General features: G+C 47.3%; 1 protein-coding gene across 3 annotated transcripts; it reads left to right on the forward strand.

Moving 5' to 3' along the window:
• Positions 1-27,551, forward strand: magixa (MAGI family member, X-linked a). Of its 3 annotated transcripts, XM_084014903.1 has the most exons (22): positions 1-390; positions 8,909-8,960; positions 9,044-9,281; positions 9,765-9,881; positions 10,215-10,334; positions 10,729-10,902; positions 10,990-11,197; positions 11,845-11,915; positions 12,257-12,424; positions 14,023-14,192; positions 14,284-14,374; positions 14,470-14,635; positions 15,534-16,131; positions 17,260-17,323; positions 17,425-17,637; positions 17,730-18,008; positions 21,275-21,469; positions 21,627-21,706; positions 21,813-21,959; positions 22,454-22,592; positions 24,029-24,116; positions 25,092-25,233. In XM_084014903.1, exons 2-22 carry the CDS (start codon positions 8,919-8,921, stop codon positions 25,096-25,098), a joined length of 3,375 nt encoding a protein of 1,124 aa, XP_083871029.1. In that variant the 5' UTR covers positions 1-390; positions 8,909-8,918; the 3' UTR covers positions 25,099-25,233. The 3 variants fall into 3 exon arrangements, with proteins under 3 accessions (XP_083871029.1, XP_083871027.1, XP_083871028.1); XM_084014901.1 differs by lacking the exon at positions 24,029-24,116 and having other exon boundaries at positions 4-390; positions 25,092-27,551; XM_084014902.1 differs by lacking the exon at positions 24,029-24,116 and having other exon boundaries at positions 4-390; positions 10,993-11,197; positions 25,092-27,551.

A 27,551-nucleotide genomic window follows, 5' to 3' on the forward strand; every position in this document is an offset into this window, starting at 1 on the left:
AGAGAGAGAGAGAGAGATGGTGGAGAGACATTAACGCGTCATCGTGTAGTAAGGCTCCATTAAGCTGCTGCTGCACACGTACACGCATCACGTTTGCGCACGAACGCACGCACACACACGTAAACACGCGTAGTGTGTATGCGCGTGTGTGATCTTCAACCTTTCAGCACTTTGCATTTTTACCTGCAGTGGACATCACGCACTGTCACGCGTGCACGCGCACCCCATCGCCGCCGCACACGCTCGCGCATGCACGCACGCACGCAGCAGCAGCAGCACCGAGGGAGCGATCAATACACTAAAAGCCCGGAGAGGATTTCCAGCGCAACCGAGAGAAGACGCGTCTCGCGGGGCCGAGAGGACCGGAGGACGACGGCGGGAACAATGAAGGTAACGGAGCACCGGGGGACCGGAGCAGCGGGGGACCGGAGCACCGGAGTCCCGGTTCCCCAAGGGGGGGTGGGGGTTCTAGGTCTCTGGCGCGTTCTCGGCCGCGGTGACCGAGAATCCATTCGTGCTCCTGCAGGTACAAACGGCGCTGTCAGCACATTCACCGACACATGCAGCCCGCTGGCCGGGCGCAGCCGCGGCGGGCGGCCGGTCTCATCCTCCATCACTGTGCACCTGAACGCCTCATCTGCCACCGCATTAAACACTACTGTACACTACCAGCTGCTCTGGGATCGGTGTCAGTGCACGGAGGGGACACCGTGTGTGTGTGTGTGTGTGTGTGTGTGTGTGTGCGTGCGTGCGCGCGCGTGTGTGTGTGTGTTTACATGGTGGATCTGCGCAAGAGAAGCCGCTCTTTGTCTGCTCTGACCGCTTCTGATGAAGCAGGAGGAGGTTCACAGGAGGTGCAGTGGGGTCACTGAGAGAGAGTTTGTGTGTGTGTATGAAGGAGGTGCACTAATGAGGAGGTGAAATATCATGAGGAGGACTCCATAGAGAGGAGGTGTGTGTTTATATGTATATATACAGTATATGTATGTATACAGTATATGTATATGTGTATGTGTATATATGTGTATATATATCTATATCTATAAACACTATATTGCCGTCGTCATATTAAACCCTGAAGTATTGGCTGACCTGCCTTGACTCATATATGAATTTAAGTGACATCCGATTCTTAATCCATAGGGTTTAATATGACGACGGTCCGCCCTTTGCAGCTAAAACAGCTTCAACTCTTCTGGAAGGCTTTCCACGAGGTTTAGGAGTGTGTTTCTGGGACTTTTTCACCATTCTTCCAGAAGCGTATTTGTGAGGTCACACACTGATGTTGGACAGGAAGGCCTGGCTCTCAGTCTCCACTCTGATTCATCCCAAAGGTGTTCTATCAGGTTGAGGTCAGGACTCTGCAGGCCAGTCGAGTTCATGCACACCAAACTCTCTCATCCATGTCTTTATGGACCTTGCTTTGTGCACTGGTGCACAGTCATGGAACAGGAAGGGGCAATCCCCAAACTGTTCCACAAAGTTGGGAACATGGAAATGTCCAACATCTCTTGGGATGCTGAAGCATTCAGAGTTCCTTTCACTGGAACTAAGGGGCCAAGGCCAGCTCCTGAAAAACAACCCCACACCATAATCCCCCTCCACCAAACTTTACACGGCACAATGCAGTCAGACAATACCGTTTTCCTGGCAACCGCCAAACCCAGACTCGTCCATCAGATTGCCAGATGGAGAAGCGTGATTCGTCCGTCCAGAGATCGCATCTCCACTGCTCTAGAGTCCAGTGGTGGCGTGCTTTAAACCACTGCATCCGACGCTTTGCATTGCACTTGCTGATGTATGGCTTGGATGCAGCTGATCGCCATGGAAACCCATTCCATGAAGCTCTCTACGCTGTTTTTGAGCTAATCTGAAGGCCACATGAAGTTTGGAGGTCTGTAGAGATCGACTCTGCAGAAAGTTGGTGACCTCTGTGCACTATGTGCCTCAGCATCTGCTGACCCCGCTCCGTCATTTTACATGGCCTACCACTTCTTGGCTGAGTTGCTGTCATTCCCAATCGCTTCCACTTTGTTATAATACCACTGACAGTTGACTGTGGAAAATTTAGGAGCGAGGAAATTTCACGACAGAACTTGTTGCACAGGTGGCATCCTATCACAGTACCACGCTGGAATTCACTGAGCTCCTGAGAGCGACCTATTCTTTCACAGATGTTTGTTGGAACAGCCTGCATGTAAAATGCAATATTTATAATCAGAATCTAAAGGGGTAATAAACTGGTCTCTCCTGGATCCAATGGTCTAGAGATGGGACAGGAAGAAGAGGAGGCAAACCAGGAGGAGGAGCATCTTTTAGCCTGTTGACTACTTCCTACATGTTGACGGAGAACGATGAGTCAGCAGAAACACAGTTACTGTCGTCTGTCTCTCAGGGTTTTACGTGATGCTAACAGGCTAGCATGCTAACAGGCTAACGAGATTGCACTAAAAATAGTGCGTCTCTGAACGAAGAAGAGGACGATTTGTGGTTTCCAGGGCAGCAGGTGGTGTGGAGTTCTTCAGATCTGTGAAGGCTTTTTAACCACATGGATCCGCGGCCTGGTTCCTCTCGGAAAAACCCGGAAAGCTGCCAGGCAAAGAGTGATTTGAGTCCATGTGTCCTATCGGTGCGTGGAATTGTTGGTGACTGTGATGTCACAAGGAGCATACAGACTGGGAGCTTGATGCTAAGCTAACCATACCATCAGGTCAGGTGGTTTCATCAATGCTGTGTTTCTCGTCCGATCAACGTTTGAGGATTAAACGCTCCATTTGCTGGGACGAAGAATCTCATTCATGGTTCTATTAAAACTATGGATATTAGATGTGAGAGACTACAACTCCCAGAGGATTCTGTGAGTCAGGGCCTCCATGTGAACCCAGCCGATGCTGACAGCTCGGCCCTCTGGGATACATTACTGAGCACGCTGTAAGAAGTCTAGACTTCCTGTTCTCTGAATATGATAAGGCTTCAGCTCCGCTCTTTGAAGTACATCACAGGTCCTTCTACTTCACTACATTTATCTGATGGCTTTACTTACTTTACTAATTCGTATTTTATACACAAACATAGTCTCTACATGGAATAGAGAGTTAGTCTACACATTTAGTCACGTGACCCAGTCAAGTTAACATAAACCAGCTCTTTTCCTAAACCTAGGGATGTAGTTTTGTTGTGTAAATAAACTTCACAGGAAGTTTATTTTTGAAAAGATGTAACGAGTGTATATTGACATGCAGACACTGATAAAGTGACTAGAGGCACCATCATCTTCATCACTAACAGTAAAGTGATCTCCTTCACCAACAGTGAAGTGATCTCCTTCACCAACAGTCAAGTGATCTCCTTCACCAACAGTAAAGTGATCTCCTTCACCAACAGTGAAGTGATCTCCTTCACCAACAGTTAAGTGATCTCCTTCACCACCTTCACCAACAGTTAAGTGATCTCCTTCACCAACAGTGAAGTGATCTCCTTCACCAACAGTCAAGTGATCTCCTTCACCACCAGTAAAGTGATCTCCTTCACCAACAGTTAAGTGATCTCCTTCACCAACAGTGAAGTGATCTCCTTCACCAACAGTTAAGTGATCTCCTTCACCACCTTCACCAACAGTAAAGTGATCTCCTTCACCACCTTCACCAACAGTAAAGTGATCTCCTTCACCAACAGTCAAGTTATCTCCTTCACCAACAGTAAAGTGATCTTCATCACCAACAGTAAAGTGATCTCCTTCACCAACAGTGAAGTGATCTCCTTCACCAACAGTAAAGTGATCTCCTTCACCACCTTCACCAACAGTAAAGTGATCTCCTTCACCAACAGTAAAGTGATCTCCTTCACCAACAGTCAAGTGATCTCCTTCACCAACAGTAAAGTGATCTCCTTCACCAACAGTAAAGTGATCTCTTTCACCAACAGTCAAGTGATCTCCTTCACCAACAGTTAAGTGATCTCCTTCACCAACAGTGAAGTGATCTCCTTCACCAACAGTTAAGTGATCTCCTTCACCAGCTTCACCAACAGTTAAGTGATCTCCTTCACCACCTTCACCAACAGTAAAGTGATCTCCTTCACCAAGAGTCAAGTGATCTCCTTCACCAACAGTAAAGTGATCTCCTTCACCAACAGTCAAGTGATCTCCTTCACCAACAGTAAAGTGATCTCCTTCACCACCTTCACCAACAGTAAAGTGATCTCCTTCACCAACAGTAAAGTGATCTCCTTCACCAACAGTAAAGTGATCTCCTTCACCACCTTCACCAACAGTAAAGTGATCTCCTTCACCAACAGTAAAGTGATCTCCTTCAACAACAGTAAAGTGATCTCCTTCACCAACAGTAAAGGGATCTCCTTCACCAACAGTAAAGTGATCTTCATCACCAACAGTAAAGTGATCTCCTTCACCAACAGTAAAGTGATCTCCTTCACCAACAGTCAAGTGATCTCCTTCACCAACAGTAAAGTGATCTCCTTCACCACCTTCACCAACAGTAAAGTGATCTCCTTCACCAACAGTAAAGTGATCTCCTTCACCAACAGTAAAGTGATCTCCTTCACCACCTTCACCAACAGTAAAGTGATCTCCTTCACCAACAGTAAAGTGATCTCCTTCAACAACAGTAAAGTGATCTCCTTCACCAACAGTAAAGGGATCTCCTTCACCAACAGTAAAGTGATCTTCATCACCAACAGTAAAGTGATCTCCTTCACCAACAGTAAAGTGATCTCCTTCACCAACAGTAAAGGGATCTCCTTCACCAACAGTAAAGTGATCTCGTATATACCGGTAACCAACAACAGATTAACGTCCCTCTGTGATGGTCAGGAGTACCGACGCCCCCTGTTGGCTGGAATAATACCTGTTTGTTTCCTGTTTACAGAGCTGTATGAACACAGCAGGACACATTTGACTCGATGTGGATTCAAATGACGGGCTGCACCTTTAAGAGGACGTTACAGCCTTTTATGGCACTACTGCCGTCTTGACTGGCACGAGAGTATGAGCCAATCCCGGGCATGGTTTTGGTTTGCATTAAAGTCACTGAATGTCACGTGGACCGCCTCGACATTCCTACAGACGGCGTTCACAAAGAGAGTGAAGAGGGCGTCCACTCCCTGAGCACACGAGCCTGAACCCTGACCAGCCTTATCAGGACTGAACAGAAACCTGCACACTGAGACATGGATGCTGGACCATCAGACAGACCGTCAGAGAGACAGCAGGACTGTCAGACTGTAGAGGTACGACACACAAGTCTCCTGTATCCAATCATCGAATCTCGGTAAAGTCTTTTATTTTGACGGGTTAGCTGTGTTAAGAGTTGACCTCAAGCTGCGACAAGCATCACTTCACTTTCTGTCAGAGACTGAGAGACCTCCTTGTTTACCTGAGGTAACAACTTACTTTCATTCACCTCCATTATCACTGCTTCATGTTGAAGTCCCAGATCCACCAGGAAATATTAAAATAAATACCAGGTATTTCATGCTTTGTTAGGTCTGTCTGCAAGACCTAAGATAACTACTTTTAAAACGCTGGTTTTCTGAATGGAGTCTGGTTGATGGGTGCTAGGCTATGCTAACTACTATTAAAACGCTGGTTTTCTGAATGGGGTCTGGTTGATGGGTGCTAGGCTATGCTAACTACTTTTAAAACGCTAGTTTTCTGAATGGGGTCTGGTTGATGGGTGCTAGGCTATGCTAACTACTTTTAAAACGCTGGTTTTCTGAATGGGTTCTGGTTGATGGGTGCTAGGCTATGCTAACTACTTTAAAAACGCTGGTTTTCTGAATGGGGTCTGGTTGATGGGTGCTAGGCTATGCTAACTACTTTTAAAACGCTGGTTTTCTGAATGGGGTCTGGTTGATGGGTGCTAGGCTATGCTAACTACTTTTAAAACGCTGGTTTTCTGAATGGGGTCTGGTTGATGGGTGCTAGGCTACACTAACATTGTAGCGGCTCCAACAACACTCTCCTCCTTGTCTCCAGAATGTTATTTGTTTCTTCTCTGACTCCGACCTTCACATGTTCATGCATAATTAACGTACGCCGTCTAGCAGTGTGTGAGTGTGTGTGTGCGTGCGTGCGTGTGTGGCACCCTACAGTCCTCCACCATCTGCCATTACATTGAGCAACGTCGTCGTGTTGACGGAGGAACTGATGATGTCAAACGGATTAAACATCACATCATCACAACACCTTGCTGTTGCTAGGAGACCAATTAAGACCACAGGCTGAAAGAGGATGCTTCCTTGTGAGGAGGGAAGGAGGTCCATAAATATCCCAGGTGATCAGGTGTGATCGGGTGTGATCAGGTGGTGATCAGAGGCCTGTACTACGAAGCAGGATCTGGGCTTAGCGAGGTAACTTCAGGGTTAACCCTGGGTTTTCCGTCCTTCGATGCTGGTTTACTTCCTACATCGCCATGGTAACTTACACTGCAGAGCTAACCTGCTCCGGAGCAGGTTATGTTCCTGATAAGAGATCAACGTGGAGAAAAGCATCGCCTACTGACCAATCAGCTCTCTTGAAGTTGGCATCAGCGTTTGTAAAAGATCCCGTGGAGCTCGGTGGATTGTGGATCGGGTCTCTTAAGAGAACTAGAGTGTTCAGAGACCGGCAAAGACCCTTTTGTCTGTGTCTGACGATATTTATATGAGAGATACAGATTCTCATCGGAGGGCATGACTTATCTGTGTCAGCATACAGCCTTCTTACCACTTTAAATTATGTTTTTATCTGCGCCAAAGTCCGTTTTACACCACCGGGGTTGCAGCTGAAAGAATTAGGCTGATATTGCCATAAACCACGGCATAAAAATACATCTAAGCATCACAATGATTTTTTAACGTGATTTTTTTGCGCGAGGACAGCATGAGAGTGAAAGGGGCGAGAGAGAGGGACGACTTGCATTAAAAGACGGCCGTGGGGCTGATTCCAACTGCTGTAGGGAGCCTCGGTACATGGGGCGGTAACTCTACCACTGAGCTATCAGGGCTCTTGAAAATCGATGTAATCAGTCAGATAGGGTACTGCCGTTATGATGGGGCAGTCGTATACAACTATTTATACTATTAATACGACTTACGCATTCACACAGTCGGTGAGTTTTTGCCAGCTGTCCTTCCTGCATTTGGCAGATGAAATTGTTTGTTTTTGCCTGTATTATGTGTTTAACTTCTTCGTATTTCTGTTGGATTATGGTTTGCTCTGCTGCCCTTAGACTGATCCATGTTTGTGATTGGTCAAATGCTACAAACCCCGCCTCTTTTATGTGCACGCGCTCATAGCTGGAAAGGGAAACCCTGGGTTGACTTACCGAGTTGATAACCAGCGATGTGTGACCGCATATCTCTAATTGCCTTTGTTAGGGTTACTTAAGCTGGATAACTGAAAGATACCCTGGTATGTTGAACTCGCTTCGTAGTACAGGCCTCAGGTGTTTACAGGTGGTGATCAGGTGTTTACAGGTGTGTTCAGTTGGTGATCAGGCGTGTTCAGGTGGTGATCAGGTGTGTTCAGGTGGTGATCACGTGGTGATCAGGTGTGATCAAGTGTGATCAGGTGTGTTCAGGTGTTTCCAGGTGTGATCAAGTGGTCATCAGGTGTTTACAAGTGTGTTCAGGTGTTTACAGGTGTGATCACTGTGTTGTGTGAGCAGCAGGTCTGCTATCAGGCCCCGTCCACACGAAAACGTTTTTTTGTGTGTAAACGCACAACACACAAAGAACGTTTCCGGATCCAGCATTTTCAGGGCCTGAAAACGCACTTTTTTGAAACCAGGTCCCAGGGTGAGAAAGAAAAAAACGGTGCCCCTCCGTTTTGTGTTCGTTTTCGTGTAAACGGCAAAACTGCATACGATGACGTCATCGCCCAACCCCTCGACCCTCTATCCTGACTTCTTCCTCCGCAACGTCTCGTAACAACAACAACAACAGCGGCCTATGTGTTCGTGATCGTGCTGCAGCAGATATTCTACTCCTTTGGCACGGCACTTTGTGTATGAAAAGTGCTTTATAAATAAAGTTTGATTTGAAGTTTGATTTGTACGACGGCGTAGGGCCACTGTATGAAAAAAAAAACAGAGCCGAGAGAGGGGGGAAATATTCCGGGGAAAAAAAGTCGCAGAATTGCTACTTTGTTACGACGCTAATAAACAACCAACGCATTTATTTTTCTAATTAATCCATCAACGCGTGACAACGCCTTGTTAAGGTCCTTAGGGTGACGGCTGTTGATGCTTATTGTTTTTTATTATTATTTATTTTTATTGATGTTTTTTTATTTATACGGGCCAAATTGTCATTTCATGGATATTTATTGATCGAGTGGATTGTAGCCGTAAGTTTCACTTGTTGCGATAGCAACGGCAAACATCCGGTCATGCAACGTGTTTACTTCCCCATGCTCCGTCTCTTCTTCTGTGTTTTTGGTGTATTTTTGTTGCAGAAACAGCGCCACATAAGGGTGGATGATTGAAATAAATAAAAAATACCATTCAATTATTATCACTGTCCACACATTTATCAACACTATTCCAATTACTCTATGTCTGCATGAAGTAATTGTTAAATATGCAAATGCACATATCGTTTGTTTTCATGAACGGCCGAGGTGTGCGGCACTTTAAATGTTGCTCTCGCAAAGAATTGTGGGTCGGCGTAATCTCCTTTCCTTTCGCATAGGAAGGTCCGTTGCATCCTATGCTAAAGGAGCTCTGAAAGGAAGCATTGGAGCTCCTTCCCTTTGCATTTAGAGAATCCGAACGGCTCTTATCATGGCGGCCACTTGTTTACTTCCGGGTCACTTCTTCAGTTAGGAACCTCCCTAAGAAAATAGACTATTCGACTGCAGCCCAGGTGTGTCGTCGAGCTCACTAACCGTGTTCCTTCCTGTCTGCAGCTCGGCCGCCATGTCTAAAGCAACGGTGAAGAAGCTGCACTGGCGCTCCAAGGTAACGCTTTCTTAATACCTGATGATCAGCTGTTCCGGGGTCGTTCAGTCATGTGACTTCCTGTCCTCCGTGTCCATCTCCAGGTGCAGGAGAGCTTCGTCCCGCTGGGCGGCGGCTCCGGAGAGCTGGGACTGGCCATCGGGGGCGGGGCAGACTACGGCGAATTCCCATTCGTCACTGCGGCCCACGGGGGCGGGGCCACTGTGGGCGACATCATCTTAGAGATCGGGGGGACGCCCGTGTTAGGGATGACCCTCGGTGATGTCAGAGGAGTCCTCAACTCCTGTCCTCATCCAATCAGGATCAAGACGGTCTTGCCAGGTGAGTCGGACGTCTTCGTCTGTAAAACGTATTGTTTTGTTGATTCATGTTTTACGTTATTTTACAGGAAGACCTGAAAAGATCAATTCATTAATCAGTCAACAGGATTATTTGTTTGTTTCTCCCGTGAAAAGTGTGCTTTTATTTTATAAGTCATACAAATAGCATTTTATTAATTAAATGAATGGATTAATGGAGAAAATAATCTGCAGATTAATTCAAATAATTAGCTGCAGCCCTAGAATTTTATTTTGAAGGCTGAGCAGGAACAAAGACGAATACCAGGATGTATTATAACTATAATTACTACTATTATAATAATATATGAATTTATATATAAATATATAATTATATTATATAACCAAAGGACCATCTGTGTGACAACAATTAAATGTATTAATTGTACTAATTAAAGCTCCTCTAGTGTGTAACGTTGTTTGTAATCTGATGACATCACTATGACATCATGTCCTCCCCCGCCAGGTGCGTCCCTCTGTAAGGACCTCAGGTTGTACCTCAGCAAGTGTTTCACTCCGGGATCCACCGACAGCCAGCTGCAGCAGCTCATCAGGGAGAACCTGTACCTGAGGGCCGTCCCCTGTAAGTCCCTGCCCCCCCGGTCCTGGTCTGTAGAGTCCTTTGTGGTCCTGGTCCTGGTCTATAGAGTCCTCTGTGATATAAATCGGTTTTTTCCTTTAAATAAAAGTTAAAGTTCAACCAGAATATAAAGAGTCTGTTAATGATCAGAGGAAGTAAACATTTAGAGAGAGAGAGAGAGAGAGAGAGAGAGAGAGAGAGAGAGAGAGACTTTATTTACATTCAGTAGAATCACCTCTGGAAGTTTGAGTCCACTTCCTGTAACAGAAACACAGCTGTGTCCCTCTGTGGTGACATCACGGTGATGACCTCATGGTGACCCCCCCCCCCCCCCAGGTACTACCCGGCTTCCTCGGGACGGTGAGATCTCAGGTGTGGACTACAACTTCGTGTCCATCGAGGAGTTTTTCTCTCTGGAGGAGTCTGGAGCTCTGCTGGAGAGTGGCAAGTTCAAAGGTACCTGTCTCACTCTTCCTCAGGTCTCTACCTGTCTCACCCTCTCCCTTATGTCTTTACCTGTCTTACCGTCTCCCCCAGGTCTCTGCCTGTCTCACCCTCCCTCATGTCTCTACCCATCTCACTCTCTCCCTAATGTGCCTACCTGTCTCACTCTCATGTCTCACTGTCATAAAAACTAAACAAAGTGAAGATTCTGATTCTCGTCTGTTAAAAACATTTCAACAGTTTAAAACCTTTCAGAATAAAATCACTATAATTTATTTTCTTTTAGAAATTACTTTTATTTTCTGTTTTTAAGTATGATATTCATGTTTATTTAAATGTAATTTATTATTGATCAGTTCTTCAAACGTCACAATTTTTCTTTCCTTTTCTCACCGTCCAATCACAGGGAACTACTATGGGACGCCCCGCCCAGTCCACATCGGTCCAGAGAGTCCACCAATCACGTACCAGGAGCATCGGAACCTGCTGAGGAACTTCAGGACGAGGAGCAAGTCTCTGAGTAACCTGGAGAAAGCTGTGGAGGAAGGAGACAACAGCGAGGAGGACAGCGGACTGTCAGGTAGACAGATGTCTTCCTGACAGACAGATGCTCCGCTCTCATTGGTCACTGCTGATCACAGCCTGTCTGTCTGTCTGTCTGTCATAGCAGGTTCAGCTGGAGTGCCGCCCACCATCCTGCCTCTCAGCCAATCGTGGGAGTCGGCAGTGGGGAGTCGGGAGGGAACAGAGAACGGAGTAGGAAGAGGAGTTGGGAGAGGAAGAGTGGGAGGAGGAGGGGAAGCAGGAGGAGCAGGTCCGTTGCCTGAGAACTGGGAGCTGGCGTTCAGCGAATCAGGAGAGCCGTACTACATTGAGTAAGTGACGATACTGATCATTATCGGTTCATTCTAATCAATAATCAGGTTTTGGTCTCAGCTTTTCTTAATGAAGTCTGGTTCATATAAATTACTTTCTCCTTCAAAGGCCTCACAGCTGTGACATCATCACTGGGCGTTTATTGCTTCATAGCCGGCTGTGAAATCATCAGAAGGCATTTATTGCCTCATAGCCAGCTGTGACATCATCAGAAGGCATTTATTGCCTCATAGCCAGCTGTGACATCATCAGTAGGCGTTCGTTGCCTCATAGCCAGCTGTGACATCATCACTGGGCGTTTGTTGCCTCATAGCCAGCTGTGACATCATCAGTAGGCGTTTGTGGCCTCATAACCAGCTGTGGCATCATCAGTAGGCGTTTGTTGCCTCATAGCCAGCTGTGACATCATCAGTAGGCGTTTGTTGCCTCATAGCCAGCTGTGACATCATCCCTGGGCATTTGTTGCCTCATAGCCAGCTGTGACATCATCACTGGTCATTTCTGAAAGGAAAGTTTTAAAAAGTGCCACACCAGGCAGAGGAAACGGACATAGATGTTCTGATGAGTTCCAAAATTCCTATATTACCCAGGATTCACTCTGATGGTGGATGTGTTTAGACTGATGATGATGATGTCACTCTTTCAGTCACAAGTCGAAGACGACCAGCTGGCTGGACCCTCGAACTCAGAACAAAGAGACCACTCCCCTTACAGAACGTAAGTCTTATGAGTTGGTTGTTTATGTTTTACATTGTATTATTTTATGAGTTTCTATTTCTTTTATTATTATTATTCTATTCTACTTCACAGCTCTGAATGAAAAAAGAACGTTTGTTTGCATAAATGTAAATATAGACTAAATAAACTATTGTAGGACTGAATAAAGTGAAATTATTATATTTACATCCCGGAGGTTCATCTCTGTATTTATTTTACTTTGTTAAGTTCTGCTGATAAACTCCTTTCCTGTTAGTGTGTAAAGGACTTTTATTTTGACAGCAGCAGCCAGCAGGAGGCAGAACAGACGTGTATATCATTAAATACCTCCTCCCCCTCAGTGCCAGAGTTCACAGAGCTGCCCGGCCAGCTGAAGGGTTACTCCATCCACACCCGGCTCTCGAAAGGTGCTCGAGGTTTCGGCTTCAACATCGTGGGAGGAAGTCGACCCAGAGAGTTCCTGCAGGTGTACAGCGTCACACCTGGGGGGCCGCCAGCCCTAAACACAGGTACTCATACTGTACTTCCAGACAAGTCTGAGTCCTACATAAAGGGACCAGATGTTGTCTCCTGGGTTCTATGGTCCCCCAGAGGTCTAGATAGTAGCTCACATGAGTTCAGAGACCAGACTATGTGGAGAAACCAGAGACTGTCTGTGGTCCCCCAGAGGTCTATGATAGCAGCTTGCATGAGTCCAGATACAAGACCAGACTATGTGGGGAAACCAGAGACTGTCTGAGGTCCCCCAGAGGTCTAGATAGTAGCTCACATGAGTCCAGAGACCAGACTATGTGGGGAAACCAGAGACTGTCTGTGGTCCCCCAGAGGTCTAGATAGTAGCTCACATGAGTCCAGAGACCAGACTATGTGGGGAAACCAGAGACTGTCTGTGGTCCCCCAGAGGTCTATGATAGCAGCTTGCATGAGTCCAGATACAAGACCAGACTATGTGGGGAAACCAGAGACTGTCTGTGGTCCCCCAGGGGTCTAGATAGTAGCTCACATGAGTCCAGAGACCAGACTATGTGGAGAAACCAGAGACTGTCTGTGGTCCCCCAGAGGTCTATGATAGTAGCTTGCATGAGTCCAGAGACAAGACCAGACTATGTGGGGAAACCAGAGACTGTCTGTGGTCCCCCAGAGGTCTAGATAGTAGCTCACATGAGTCCAGAGACCAGACTATGTGGGGAAACCAGAGACTGTCTGTGGTCCCCCAGAGGTCTAGATAGTAGCTCACATGAGTCCAGAGACCAGACTATGCGGGGAAACCAGAGACTGTCTGTGGTCCAAACAACAAGATCTCTGCTGTATTTATGTCTAGATGACCTTATTTGGAGTGTTGATGGAGCAGCTACAATGTTAGCATAGCCTAGCACCCATCAACCAGACTCCATTCAGAAAACCAGCTTTTTAAAAGTAGTTATCTTGTGGGGTTTCCTGGTGGAACTGGGACTTTAACATGTAAAAAGCAGATGTACTGGTGATTTCAGCCGTGATCGTCTTCTTACTAACAGAATACTAACAAACCCTTTCTACAGGATTATGTTGCTGTTTGAGAAAAATAGAGACCTGAAAACCAGACACACAATCACATGATCTACAACTAATCCACACACACACACACACACACACACACACACACACACACACACACACACACACACACACACACACACACACACACACACACACTTTAATCTGTCTGACACACAGCCTCCTTTCTCTCCCACACTGTCAGATCTGCTCACGTGCACAGAGGATAAATACTCAGGAATGTAACACACACACACACACACACACACACACACACACACAGCCTCCTGGGAAAGACAGCAGAGTTTCAACAGGTAGCAGAAACTCAACCTAACTATGTTGTTTAGTGGTCTCAACCTGACTATGTCGTTTAGTGGTCTCAACCTGACTATGTCGTTTAGTGGTCTCAACCTAACTATGTCGTTTAGTGGTCTCAACCTGACTATGTCGTTTAGTTTTCTCAACCTTAATGTAGTCTAGTGGTCTCAACCTAACTATGTAGTTAAGTGGTCTCAACCTAACTATGTAGCTTAATGGTCTCAACCTGACTGTCTCCTGGTCTGTGGTCCTCCAGCGGACATCTTGGTCTACATAAACGACAGCTGTGTGCTGGGCCGCTCCCATAAGGAGGTGGTGGAGATGCTGAAGGCGGTGCCGATGGGTCAGAGTGTGGACGTGGTGCTGAGGAGAGGATACCCGATGCTCTACAACCCTGACGGGTGTCCCAAACAGAGTCTGGACACGGTATTTACTGGGTTCCTACAGCGTTTCTAATTGAACATGAGCCCCGATCTGGATCCCATCATGTAATCGGACTCTTTCACCTCCTCAACAGCCGCAGACTCCCAGTGAGCCCCCCAACCTGAACCGTGGCCTGACACACCTCACCTACAGCCGGACGCTGGACGCCAACGGCAGCACACCAGGTCAGAGAGGTCAAACTCCAATTTCAATTTAACTATGGTGACCATAAATAAGCTTTCTGTCTATGAATTACTAACCCCTCCACTCTGAAATCCAGGACCGAGCCATACCCCCCCCTCCTATGCCACTCAGCCAATGACAAATGGGCTGACGGGGCCACATACACCGACTGCACCAGAACCCCCGCCCCCCCCTCCTGAGAGGACGGCAGCCATCAATCAAAGTGACTGTGATGTGGGCGTGTCCAACGCCGGAATACGCAGGTAGGTGGGGCTTCAGTGTTAGCATTAGCAGGGTTAGCGATAGAAAGATCATTCTACCGTGATAGCATACCGTGATAATACAGAACACTTATCATGGTTGACAGTGGTAGCTCTTCTCGATTAAGGATGGTGTGTTCTGGGGCCGCTGCTTTTTTCCCTTTATTTTTATTGATATGTCATTTGTAAATAACTTATTGCTTTATTTTGCTCTAAACCAATCAGAAGTTAGTGATTAGGGGAGCTGTTCTCGAGGTTATTAGCAGCTGCCTAGTCCAGACTACTGGATGTTTGTACGATGTCCGCCCTGTCCTGAAGAGAGACAAGTTATCACTACTTACCAGGTGATGAAGGACCTCCGCTGTTTCTCTCCAGCTTTTATCTTTCTTCGAGGGACGATCACGACAAAGGCGGTGCTGTTAGTTGCCATAGTAACAGAAATGTTCCCTCCATGTCACAAAATCATTCCTCTTTCTCTTCGCCATAGTAGTAATAATAGTAGTAGTAGTAGTAGTAGTACTAGTATTAGTAGTAGGAGTAGTAGTAGTAGTTGTTGTAATACTAGTAGTAGTAGTAGTAGTACTAGTAGTAGTAGGAGTAGTAGTAGTACTAGTAGTAGGATTAGTAGTAGTAGGAGTAGTAGGAGTTGTATTAGTAGTAGGAGTAGCAGTAGGAGTACTAGCAGTATTAGTAGGGTAGTAGTAGTATTAATAGTAGTAGTAGTATTAGGAGTACTAGTAGTAGGATTAGTAGAAGTAGGAGTAATAGTACTAGTAGTAGGAGTGGGAGAAGTAGGAGTAGTAGTACTAGTAGTAGGAGGAGTAGGAGTAGTATCAGTGGTAATTGGGAGATGTTGGGGGTGAATTATTTGTATAAAACATGTGTTTTCTGCTTCTGGCAGGTCTTCTCTGATTCGCTACAACAGCAGCACTCTCCCCGCCCTCTCTTCCTCCTCCCTCCTCCACCATCAGAGCTCCAAGTCTTCAGAGAGCGATCTGTCTACATCCACTCTCCCCATCACCTCCTCGTCCTCCCACACTCTGTCCAAACTGCCCCTCTCTCAGCCAGAGAACTCTCCCAGTCCTACAATCCTTAACAAACCCACCTCCTCCACACCTCCTGGTGCTCCTGTGCAGCGCCCACCGATGCCCCAGACCTCCCTCGCACTGACCCCACCCAGAGACGTCCCAACATGTGGCTTTAATGGCTGTCCAGCCAATCACCAAGCATCCTCCCCAGCCTCCCGAGGAAACCCAGGGTTGGTGCTACCCTTCAGAGAAGGGTCACCTGTGTCCGGTCCAAGTGGGGAGCTTGTACCAGTGGCTCTTGGGCGCAGTGAGAGTGGGGGGATAGGTTTCAGTGTGACTGCAGGGGGGCAAGGAGGTCAGATGGCGGTGGTGAGGCGGGTCTGGGATCGAAGGCACTGCCCCTCACTGCAGTCGGGGGACACCATAACTAAGATCAACGGAGCAGACGTACAGAGCCTGAGCTTCTCCCAGGTAAAAGATCCAACAACCAACCAGTCAGGGTCAAGGTAGCCTCACATCAATCAACTGTCATTGGCTGTCCAGAGATTCATTGCTACTGGAGCAAGAGACTGTGGGGAGTCGACATGATGTCACTCTGAAGGTCTCAGTACGTTGCAGACTATCTAGGGAATACTAGTCAAACCGCATATGCAGTCCGCAGTGTTTCTATCAGACGTGTCCGTTTAGTCTCGATGCCAGTCTGTGGTGCATCCTGGTGGAATGAATCTTCCATTGAATGTGTTCCTGTGTTTGAGAAGGAGGTCATGGAGTGGTTGGCAGATGTTGTCCAAGATGGCCTGTGGCTTGGACAGCATCCTCCTGTCTGACGCCATCGTCAGGGAGTCCAGCTCCACCGCCACAACATCACTGGTCTTGTGGGTCTTGGGTTTGTTGAGTCTGTTGGCATAGACAACAGAAAACAAGAAAACATGCTCAGATTTGTCCGGCAGATGTTGAAGGACCTTAGCCTTCCCCCAACCTTAAACTGGCCCTTCTTGTAGAGGGCTTCAGTGATCTTGGACCAGTCCAGTTCGTTGTCAATGCATACTCCCAAGTACCTGTAGTCCTAAACATAGACCTCCTGGCCTATCAATGACAGATGTGTTCAACAGTCTCACAGCAGTCCATGAAATATCCGTTCATCCACCACTTATCCTGTTAAGGATCTTCCCTTCTCTCTGGACTGTGGGAGGCCGCCGGAGAGAACCCCGGCCCCTCTTGCTCTGAGGCCCCATGAAATAGTCACCAAATTTGAATCTACCTCTGGGCGGCTGTGGCTCAAAGGCAGAATGAGTCGTCCTCCAATCATAAGATCAGTGTTTCAAATCCCGGTTCCTCCAGTCTGCATGCCACTGTATCCTTGGGCAAGACACTGGGCCCCAAATTTCCCCCAAAGGCTGAGCCATCAGTGTATGAAGGTGTGTGAACGGGAAAATGTAGACCACTGGGTGACCTTTGAGTGTTGAGTTGTGGAAGATGATACCAGGAGGATCTTCTCGTGAGCTGGTTCCTGGAGGACCACTTCCACACAGACAGGAACTAGTATAATGGCACTACTCTCTATACCATACATAACCACTGTTGCATTTCGGTCCTCAGGTCCAGAGAGTCCTGCAGGAGCACACCAAACAGGGTGAGGTGGTACTACTGGTCTACAGAGGAGGTGAGTCTTAAGTTTCTAAGTCCTCATTGACGATTATCATTTCTTGCCATTAACGAAATTTGATTACAGAGCACCAATAAATGACTTTGTCCATCCTCCAGGTCCCATGTCATCCCCAGTCGTCACCCCCAACCTTTACAAACCCCTCCCGTCCCCACACAGCCTAGCCACTCCCTCCCACCCACCAACGTCAGCCAAGTTGCCTTCCCCGTCCACGGGTGCCTTGGTGGGGGGCGTCCCCCCACTCAGCCAGGCTGGCGTGGTCTTGGAGAGTCCCCAGGAGGGGCATCTACCAGCCCGAGGGACCCACCAAGGTAACTTATTTGTTCTTTATCGGGTCATCTGTCTGCTCCCGTCAGTGTGTGGCCTCCTTGTCAAGCAGTCTGACTCCCCTTTGTCTATCCAGGGGCCCCTCCTGCTCAAACGCCAAATGGACCCCCGGCCCACATCCAGAGCACCAGCTTCCTGGACTCGGTTCCCGTGACGATGACCTTAGAGCCACGTGATCTGCTGGGAGTGGAGGAGAGTGCTGGTGGGCCTCCTCCCATCCGAGTGGGAGGAGAAGCCCTGGGAGCGGTGGCCAAGGATGGACGAGTCGGACTAAGGACGGTGGAGGTGGAGCTGAGCCGGCGGTCCGGAGAAGGCTTCGGGTTCGTCATCGCCTCTCAGGAAGTGACCAACGGGGGTGAGTCATTCTACACACTGATGATGTCATATACACGTCACATATTAATCTATATTTGTTCTTTTCAGTTCGTTCAGTTACCCTTTAAACTAATTATTAAAAACAATCCCAGTCACGAACTAGCTGATACTGGTCCTGAGGATGCAGTTTGACGATCAACGAGTTACCTGTTGGTCTTGTGCGAAGTCCTGTTTGTAAATACTCACCAATCTAAAGTGAATCAGTGTGTAATGTTTTCCACTTTGTCCAGACCAGATGAACCGACTACAGGTGTAATAAACAGCCTCTGAACTGTAATGACCTGTATAACCTGTAGGTGGCGCTGACACTGCTGTACGTGTATAAGGATTTCTCTGTTTGATTCAGCTGAGAAGAATAACAATGTTTACGGACCTCAAATGCATCGCCTATAATAATCTCTGGTGTTAACGTGTGTGTGTGAGAGAGAGTGTGTGTGTGTGTTATCTGCTCTGTTGGCCACACCCCCTACCTCCCAGCTGTCTCGCTCTAGATCGTAGTCAGTCTCTCTCGTTTGCATTCAGAGGCAGGACCTGCAAACAGAAAGACAGGCAGGAGTACAGACAGACAGGAGGACAGATAGACAGAAGGATAGACAGACAGGAGGACAGAGTTATTTCTTGCTTTTGCTTGTTTCTCGACTCTTCATGATGTTGGAGCGTCTGCAGTCAGTTCTGAGAACTGTGAAGGACTCCAGACGTAAGTCAGTGTGTGTGTGTGTGTGTGTGTGTGTGAGTGTTCTGGTTTAAAGCTGCACTATTTAATGTTTGTTAACAGGTGTGTATATGTATTATTACTGACGCCGTGTCAATATACACTACATACATCAGAGTGACCTTTCAAAATAAACTTTGCAGGAAGCAACAAAAGCACTCAGCTAGTTGGTGTGAACACGACAGACTAACGAGTCCCAGGACTAGGGACACTAACGAGTCCCGGGACTAGGGACACTAAGGTGTCCCAGGACTAGGGACACTGACAACCTTCTCCTGGGTTAAAGTCCTGTGGTGATGCTTTGACTGTCGGCAGTGAAACCAGTGTAGTTTAGAAACGTCAAAGATGTAAAACACTTTAAAATTCCTTCCATCTGTGGTCACGACTTCAGAATGTAAAACCTCCGTCAAGTTATTTCTTCCTCCCTCTTTTCTTATCTCTCCTCCTCCCCCTCCTCTTACCCCCCTCCCCAGGTTTTAATGGCAGCAGCTGTTGGTTAAGGTTTCCATATACTCATGTAGTCAAACTCATTTAAGTGATAGAATAAATCTTCGGTTTGGATCTTTTTGGTTGTCAGCTTCACGTTGTTAAACTCACTTTGATAATTTACAGAATTTACTTTTAAGGGCCGCCGTTGTGTCTTTCCTGTTGCAGTCTATTCTCTATGGATCCTGTTTACTTTAGTCCTTCTGGGTCCAGACCCGTTTGTTCAGCCCAGAGTCTCTGAGGAGCAGTTCCCCAAACAAAATCTCACTCATGGTATTTCTTGAGGCAAAAAATAGATTGTTACTTTTTTTCTCTTTGATCATTTTACATATTTATATCATTAATCAGAAGGGCAGATGATCCGATATTAAGCCTTGTGGAACACCATGTCGATGTAGTTTGTAGTAGGTTACGATCTAACACATTAAGTCAACAATTAGATGGCTCACCTTCCTTCCAGCCCGCCGCTGGTTTCACGTTCAACAAACAAGTTCAGGAGCAGTTCATCAGCCAACTGTTGTTGTGAGTCTCCTTGTGGTCGTTGTGAGTCTCCTTGTGGTCGTTGTGAGTCTTTGTGGATGTTGTGAGTCTCCTTGTGGTCGCTGTGAGTCTTTGTTGTCACTGTGAGTCTTTGTGGTCGTTGTGAGTCTTTGTGGATGTTGTGAGTCTCCTTGTGGTCGCTGTGAGTCTTTGTTGTCACTGTGAGTCTTTGTGGTCGCTGTGAGTCTCCTTGTGGTCGCTGTGAGTCTTTGATGTCACTGTGAGTCTCCTTGTGGTCGCTGTGAGTCTTTGTTGTCACTGTGAGTCTTTGTGGATGTTGTGAGTCTCCTTGTGGTCGCTGTGAGTCTTTGTTGTCACTGTGAGTCTTTGTGGTCGTTGTGAGTCTTTGTGGATGTTGTGAGTCTCCTTGTGGTCGCTGTGAGTCTTTGTTGTCACTGTGAGTCTTTGTGGTCGCTGTGAGTCTCCTTGTGGTCATTGTGAGTCTCCTTGTGGTCGCTGTGAGTCTTTGTTGTCACTGTGAGTCTTTGTTGTCACTGTGGTCATTGTGACTGTTGTGAGTCTCCTTGTGGTCGTTGTGATTCTTTGTGAGACTTCTTGTGGTCATTGTGAGTCTCCTTGTGGTCGTTGTGATTCTTTGTGGTCATTGTGGGTCTCCTTGTGGTCGTGAGTCTTTGTGGTCGCTGTGAGTCTTTGGTTCCAGTCCTACCAGAGTCCCTGAATCAGAGAACAGCTGATGATCCACAGCTGGCTGTGATGTAACTGTAAAGCCTCTTACAGCAGAAAGTTAGTCAGTTAGTCTTTTTAAAGCCTGTAAAGTGCTAAATCCTGATCCTGGACTTCACTAGTGTTCCCTCACAGTTTGGACTGACTTTGTTGCGTCGACCTGCTCCCTGACCTTCAGTTTATCTGCTGCTGTTTGACTCCACAACATCAAACTGTGCAAACAATGCCGGTGTGGACCCGTTCATGGTTACCATGGTGACGGGGTCAGTGTGCATCCGTCTGTCCGTCCGCTGGTCATGTGATCTCTCCGTTGGAGCAGAAACCACTTTGTCTCGTTTCCAGTTTCTTTGTCCTCCAGAAAATCTTTCCAAGAATGTGTGTGTGTGTGTGTGTGTGTGTGTGTGTGTGTGTGTGTGTGTGTGTGTGTGTGTGTTGTAAGAACCAACTCCCACACAAATATTGTTTTCGAGTTCACAGCAGGAACATGATGAATGTGACTGAAGCTTAAAAAACATTTTAACTTTTTTTTTTTAAATACACAAGCTGAACTTCATATCAGCAAGAAAACATAATTAATCTGTGATGTAGCAGAACTTTATCAGCATTAACTTCATCAGCCGAAGGAGGAAATACAGAAAATAAAACAGCTGGTTCCCTTAGTTTTATTATCAGAAATACTAACAATACTACCACACACCTCTTATTTTGGTAGTTTTATCATCAGTAATACTAACAATAATACCACACAGCTCTTATTTTGGTGGTTTTATCATCAGTAAAACTAACAATATGATAAACCGGCTCTTATTTTGGTGGTCTTGCAGCCCCCTCCCTGATGTCTCACCGGTTCGTGACGGTGCGGCGCGGCAGCGCAGCGGCTCGCAGCGGGCAGATCCAACCTGGAGACCAGCTGGAGGCGGTGGAGGGTCGAGCGGTCGGAGGTCTGCAGCACCGAGACCTCGCCCAGATCCTGAGGAGAGCTGGGAACACGTTGAAACTGAGCATCACGACCAGACACCGTACGGACATACACACACACACAGATACACACACACACTGATACACTAATATACACCCACGCACACACACTAGATGCAGGTCCACTAAGGTTTCCAGGTTTCCACTACATGGTACCGTACTAGACGTACCAATGTAATGATGTAGGTCTCTCCTCAGACTCCTCCTCCTCTCTGTCGGGAGGAGCAGACCTGGACATCGACAGCCGCGTGATGAAAGGACCCAGAGGGAGGTCAAAGGTCAGTGTGACTCCTCACTGTTAAAGTAGTTCTAGTACCAGTACACTGTAGTACCTGTACACCCACAGTACTAGTAACAGCAGTACTCTTCTCGTGTGTCCATCAGGATGAGTCCAGGTTCTACACGGTGGATCTGGAACGAGGGCCTACAGGGTTTGGTTTCTCTCTGAGGGGGGGCAGCGAGTACAACATGGGACTGTATGTACTGGGTCTGATGGAGGGGGGGCCGGCCCAGCGCAGCAACAAGATACAGGTACACACACACACACACACACACACACACACACTTCAAACAGGATCCCTGAATGGGGACACATGAAAGGGCCGGGCTTAGCCTCTATTCCATTGTAAATGTAAATATTACTCTCATCTGTTACACTGCCAATCATTTTCTTAATCAATGAGCTGATGTGGTGATCTTTTCTTCAGTCCAGCAGAATTAAAGGATTAATACATCCCATTTAATGAGCCTGGAGGTAGAAACGTCCTGATTGGTTGTTCAGATTCAGCTGCTTCCTCAGCTTTAAATAGTTACCCGTCAGCGCCGCCTGCAGGCCCCAGCGGCTCAGAGCAGCTGTTACATTAATGACCTCAGTCTGATAGAGCCCTACACCCGGTCCCTGTTGGACCTGCTGGTCCCGGCTTCGTTCCCCTCTCCCGTTACCTGTGACATCATCCATACTGAAGGTGTGTCTGTGAGTGGAGAGCCGTAGGAGAGTGTGAACATAACGTTACCTGGTGTCTCAGGTGTCTGACCAGCTGGTGGAGATAAATGGAGACAGCACTTCAGGGATGACTCACAGTCAGGCTGTGGAGCAGATCAGGAGGGGGGGCCATCGGATCCACCTGGTCCTCAAGAAGGGGAACGGATATGTACCAGACTACGGTGAGACAACCTGAAACACTACGGACCGTTTCAATCTGTACTGTAACACCCGACAGCACAGGTGACCCGACAGCACAGGTGACCCGACAGTACAGGTGACCCGACAGTACAGGTGGCCCGACAGCACAGGTGGCCCGACAGCACAGGTGACCCTACACCCGACAGCACAGGTGATCTGACAGTACAGGTAAACCGACACCTGACAGCACAGGTGACCCGACACCCAACAGTACAGGTGACCCAACAGTACAGGTGACCCAACACCTGACAGCACAGGTGACCCGACAGTACAGGTGACCCTACACCCGACAGCACAGGTGACCCGACAGTACAGGTGACCCTACACCCGACAGCACAGGTGATCTGACAGTACAGGTAAACCGACACCTGACAGCACAGGTGACCCGACACCCAACAGTACAGGTGACCCGACAGTACAGGTGACCCAACACCTGACAGCACAGGTGACCCGACACCCAACAGTACAGGTGACCCGACAGTACAGGTGACCCAACACCTGACAGCACAGGTGATCTGACAGTACAGGTAAACCGACACCCGACAGCACAGGTGACCCGACAGTACAGGTGACCCAACACCTGACAGCACAGGTGATCTGACAGTACAGGTAAACCGACACCCGACAGCACAGGTGATCTGACAGTACAGGTAAACCGACACCTGACAGCAGAGGTGACCCGACACCCAACAGTACAGGTGACCCGACAGTACAGGTGACCCAACACCTGACAGCACAGGTGACCCGACACCCAACAGTACAGGTGACCCGACAGTACAGGTGACCCAACACCTGACAGCACAGGTGATCTGACAGTACAGGTAAACCGACACCCGACAGCACAGGTGACCCGACAGTACAGGTGACCCAACACCTGACAGCACAGGTGATCTGACAGTACAGGTAAACCGACACCCGACAGCACAGGTGATCTGACAGTACAGGTAACCTGACACCCGACAGCACAGGTGACCCGACAGTACAGGTGACCCAACACCTGACAGCACAGGTGATCTGACAGTACAGGTAAACCGACACCCGACAGCACAGGTGATCTGACAGTACAGGCAACCCGACACCCGACAGCACAGGTGATCTGACAGTACAGGTGAGCCGACCCAGCTCTGTACCATCACATTACAGTACTTGCGTTACTTTCCACCACGGATAACAACACTTGATGACTGCTAAACTTTTGAGTTGGTAAAATATAAAAATAATTTAGATATAAAATAAACAATGAAATAAGAATGAATAATTAAATAATTGTAATCCTACACTCTCTGAACCTGAATCGTCCAATCACAGCTCTGGGAACCTCTCGCCTTGACCTTGTTCTTTTACTTTCTCGTCCTGTCCTGTACTTCCTGTCCTCCACTTCCTGTCCGCTACTTCCTGTTCCCCTCCTCTTCCTCAGTGGAGTTGTCCAGCCTGTCTCTCTGTATGACCAACTCTAAACAGGGTGAACCCTGCTTCTATGTGATTGGACGCACTGAAAACTCGCGGTTGGTAACTTCCTGTTCTCGTGCGTTCCATCTCTTCACCGACTCTCATCCTCCATCTTTGTTTCTTCATCACACCTTCACACGTTTTTGAGAAAGGGGGGGTGATATTCAGAGAACAGTCGCAAATTTGCGAGTTTATAAAGTGACAAATTTTCGACTTTATTATGATGCTAACAACCGGCATCTATGCTAGCTAACTTCCCATGAATGTACATTTATGTTTCTAATGAATCCATCCCAACCTGTGACAACGCCTCATTAAGGTCCTTAGGGCGATGATGTCGATGGTTACTGTTGGTTTAATTTATGAGGACAAATTGTTTTCTTATGGGTGTTTATTGATCGGGGCGGTTGGGCTAAGATACTAGCAGTAGCTTTTATTTGTTGTCATAGTAACGGCAAACATCCGGTGTTAGCAGAACCAAGCAAATTGCTTATATCTGCTATGTATGTTTATAAAGTGGTAAATTTGCCACTTTATGAACTCGCAAACAAGTTTTTCCCCCTGAATATTGCCCCCCTCTCTCGGTTCAGTTTTTTTTTTCCTACAGTGGCCCTTATACGCCATCGTAGATAAGTGATATTGAAATGTTGATTTACATGATGACGATATGTGTTAATATGCTTTTAATGTTGAAAAAGTTAATAACAAATTGATGTTATAAATTGTGTTGTAGATATATACATAATTTACATATTGTTGACCAATAATCAGTCAGTTGTTAATAACCACCATATGACATAACGTGTCATTAAGTTGATATTAGCGACAGGAAGTTCCCTCCACAATCAGACAACTAGATTCTTCCATTACATTTTGGAGTATTGCAGAAAATAGACAATAATTCACAATAAAAACAGTAGAAGAAGAAGTCAGATCAGCTGTTTAACATGTGACTCCTTCCTGCAGCGTCTACAACACAATAGAAACAGTAGAAGAAGAACGCTCAGCATGTTTCTCTGTTTGTCCGTCAGGCCCTGAGGAAGGAGCCTTCTCCCCCTCCTCCTCTGCACACACAGAGGAGCACGATGTGGATACAGTCACCACGGCAACCACCTCCCTCAGCCAGCAGTGGGGAGGAGGAGGAGGAGGAGGAGGAGAGAGGAGCAGGAGAGAGGGAGAAACCAAACGAAGAAAAGGAGGAAGAGGAGGAGGGGAAGGGCCTCCAGATCTGGACCTAGATGTGGTGGAGGAGGAGGCACGGGAGGAGGAGGAGGAGGAGAGAAGAAGGAGAAGTCAGACTGTCAGGCAGAAGGAGAAATGGGACAACAAGAGGGAGCAGGGCAAGAGGAGCAGGAGCTTACCCAGGATCAGTGCTCCATCCTGGGACACGCTGATGCTGCAGCAGGAGGGGATGGAGGTGGAGGAGTCTGGAGGAGGAGTGAAGGAGAGGAAGAAGAGCGAGACGATGAGCAGGAGGAGGGTGACGGAGGTCGACAGGAGGGAGGAGAGAGACGACCGCGCCACCGGCAACGCAAAGCATTCTGGGAGCTCTGGGGCGCCGTTCTCCTTCCTCATGTCGATGGACGAAGACAAGCACCAGCGTCAATCTGACAGCGAATCAGCAGCCAGCTTCTCAGAGGTCAGCCTATCAGCAGCCAGCATCGCCACAGCGGAGTGGAGGGAGGATTCTGATTGGAGAAGAGCAGAGTCGCAACAGGAGAAGGCCCCGGGCCCCTGGCTGAAGCCGAGCCCACAGAGACTGACAAAGGTTCTGATTGGCAGTCGGCTCAGTGGACGGGAACTAGTGGGCGGGCTCTCTCTCTGATTGGCTCATTTGTCATTCACTGATGATTTTTTAGGTTAAATATAAGGGCTTTTTTGATAGGCCTGCTGAGAGAAGACCCGCCTCCTCCTGTATCTTACTGGAAGTCTTTTTCTGATTGGACGATGAGAAGTCAAGTAGACAAGTACTAGCTTTTGAGTGGCTGGCAGGTGGCTTTTGAGGCCTCTGTTTGGCAAATGGCTTAACAGCTGCACATACAGCCGCTGAATTTATTCTTTTTATTTTACCCATCATGCCTCAGTGCATCCTGAGAACTGTATCACCACGTCAGTGATTCATCCAGCCGACGTCGAGTCACTTGAGGATCAGATCTAAATAAAATGTAATCAGATAACGTAAAAGTTACCTCTTCGATGGGTCAACCACAGCTGGTTGCTAGGCGACGGGAGAGTCAACCGTGATGGAAACAGGAATTCCTCTGTACTCATTTCAGAGACCGATGCGTCCTCTGAGGGATGAATGCTGCATTGGGACACAAACAATGAGATTATTGATAACCAGCTTCATTGATCCTCGCCATCAGGCCCTGCTGACATCACCAAACCTGTATGCAAACAACATGAACCTTTCCGTTCTGTGATTCTGTGGAATCTGAGCATGTGATATCATTGGAATGATTTTTTATTTTTTATAAGCTGAACATGTAAATGCTCAATGACTTTATTAATATTAATATTATTATTATTAGAGATTGACCAGAGATGATCCGATTTGCCTGCTTGCTTGTAAAAAGAAAAAATAAATAAATAACTTTGCCCTGATGACGACACACACACACACACACACACACACTTCAGGCCCAGCTGTGGTCATGTTGGCTGTCAATAACCATAGAATCGGCCGGCAGGATGACCCGTTTCTATAGCAACGGCCACGGTGGAGCAGGACGCTGCGACCTGCAGCTCTGGATCATAACAAGTGCCTCATTTGATTTCAGCCTTTGTCCTGCAGACTGACCGACCACCACGTCACGCCACCACAACTTCCTGTTCACACTCACACACACAGTTTGATATAAGCGTTCAGGATTATTGCAATACAGTTAAATAATCCTAATCCACTATTTTTTCAGTTGATTAAATCAATGAATCTTTGCAGCTTCTGAAGTTTGTTAGATTTAATTAAATGTTTCATCTGTACTCAGCCGAAGATCATCTATGTGGGAAGAAGTGCCACTCTGTAACACCGACGTAAACCCAGAGGTCAGGGTTCAGGGTCGGGTTCAGGGTTAGTGTTGGTTAATTTAATACACTAAACTAAATGTAGCATGTAAAGACGTTAGAGTCCTGGACTAAAACCCACACGATTGACTGGGGTAGTGGTCTGAGAAGCTCCCTCATCCGTCTGCCCTCAGCAAGCAAAACTACAACTCCCACACACCATTGCGCTGCCCTTTAGCTCCGCCCCACAGCCTGCTCTCTTAAAGGCAATTTTGGATATTTCTTCTTCTATGCATTTTCTAAGACTGCCTGCTGGTGATCATCAGCTGATTGGAGGATCACACAGCCTGGACTCTAATGCTGGTCCTGGTGGGTCTGAATATTCAGGTTCTGGTCCCAAGGCGACCAGGGAGGACACAATTGTTTCATCGTCAGACCTGTTCTCAGACAACAGGAGGAACGTAACTGAACTGTGTTGGTTTAATAAA

This window comes from Eutrigla gurnardus, assembly GCF_963514095.1.
Source record: "Eutrigla gurnardus genome assembly, chromosome: 8".
NCBI lineage: Eukaryota > Metazoa > Chordata > Actinopteri > Perciformes > Triglidae > Eutrigla > Eutrigla gurnardus.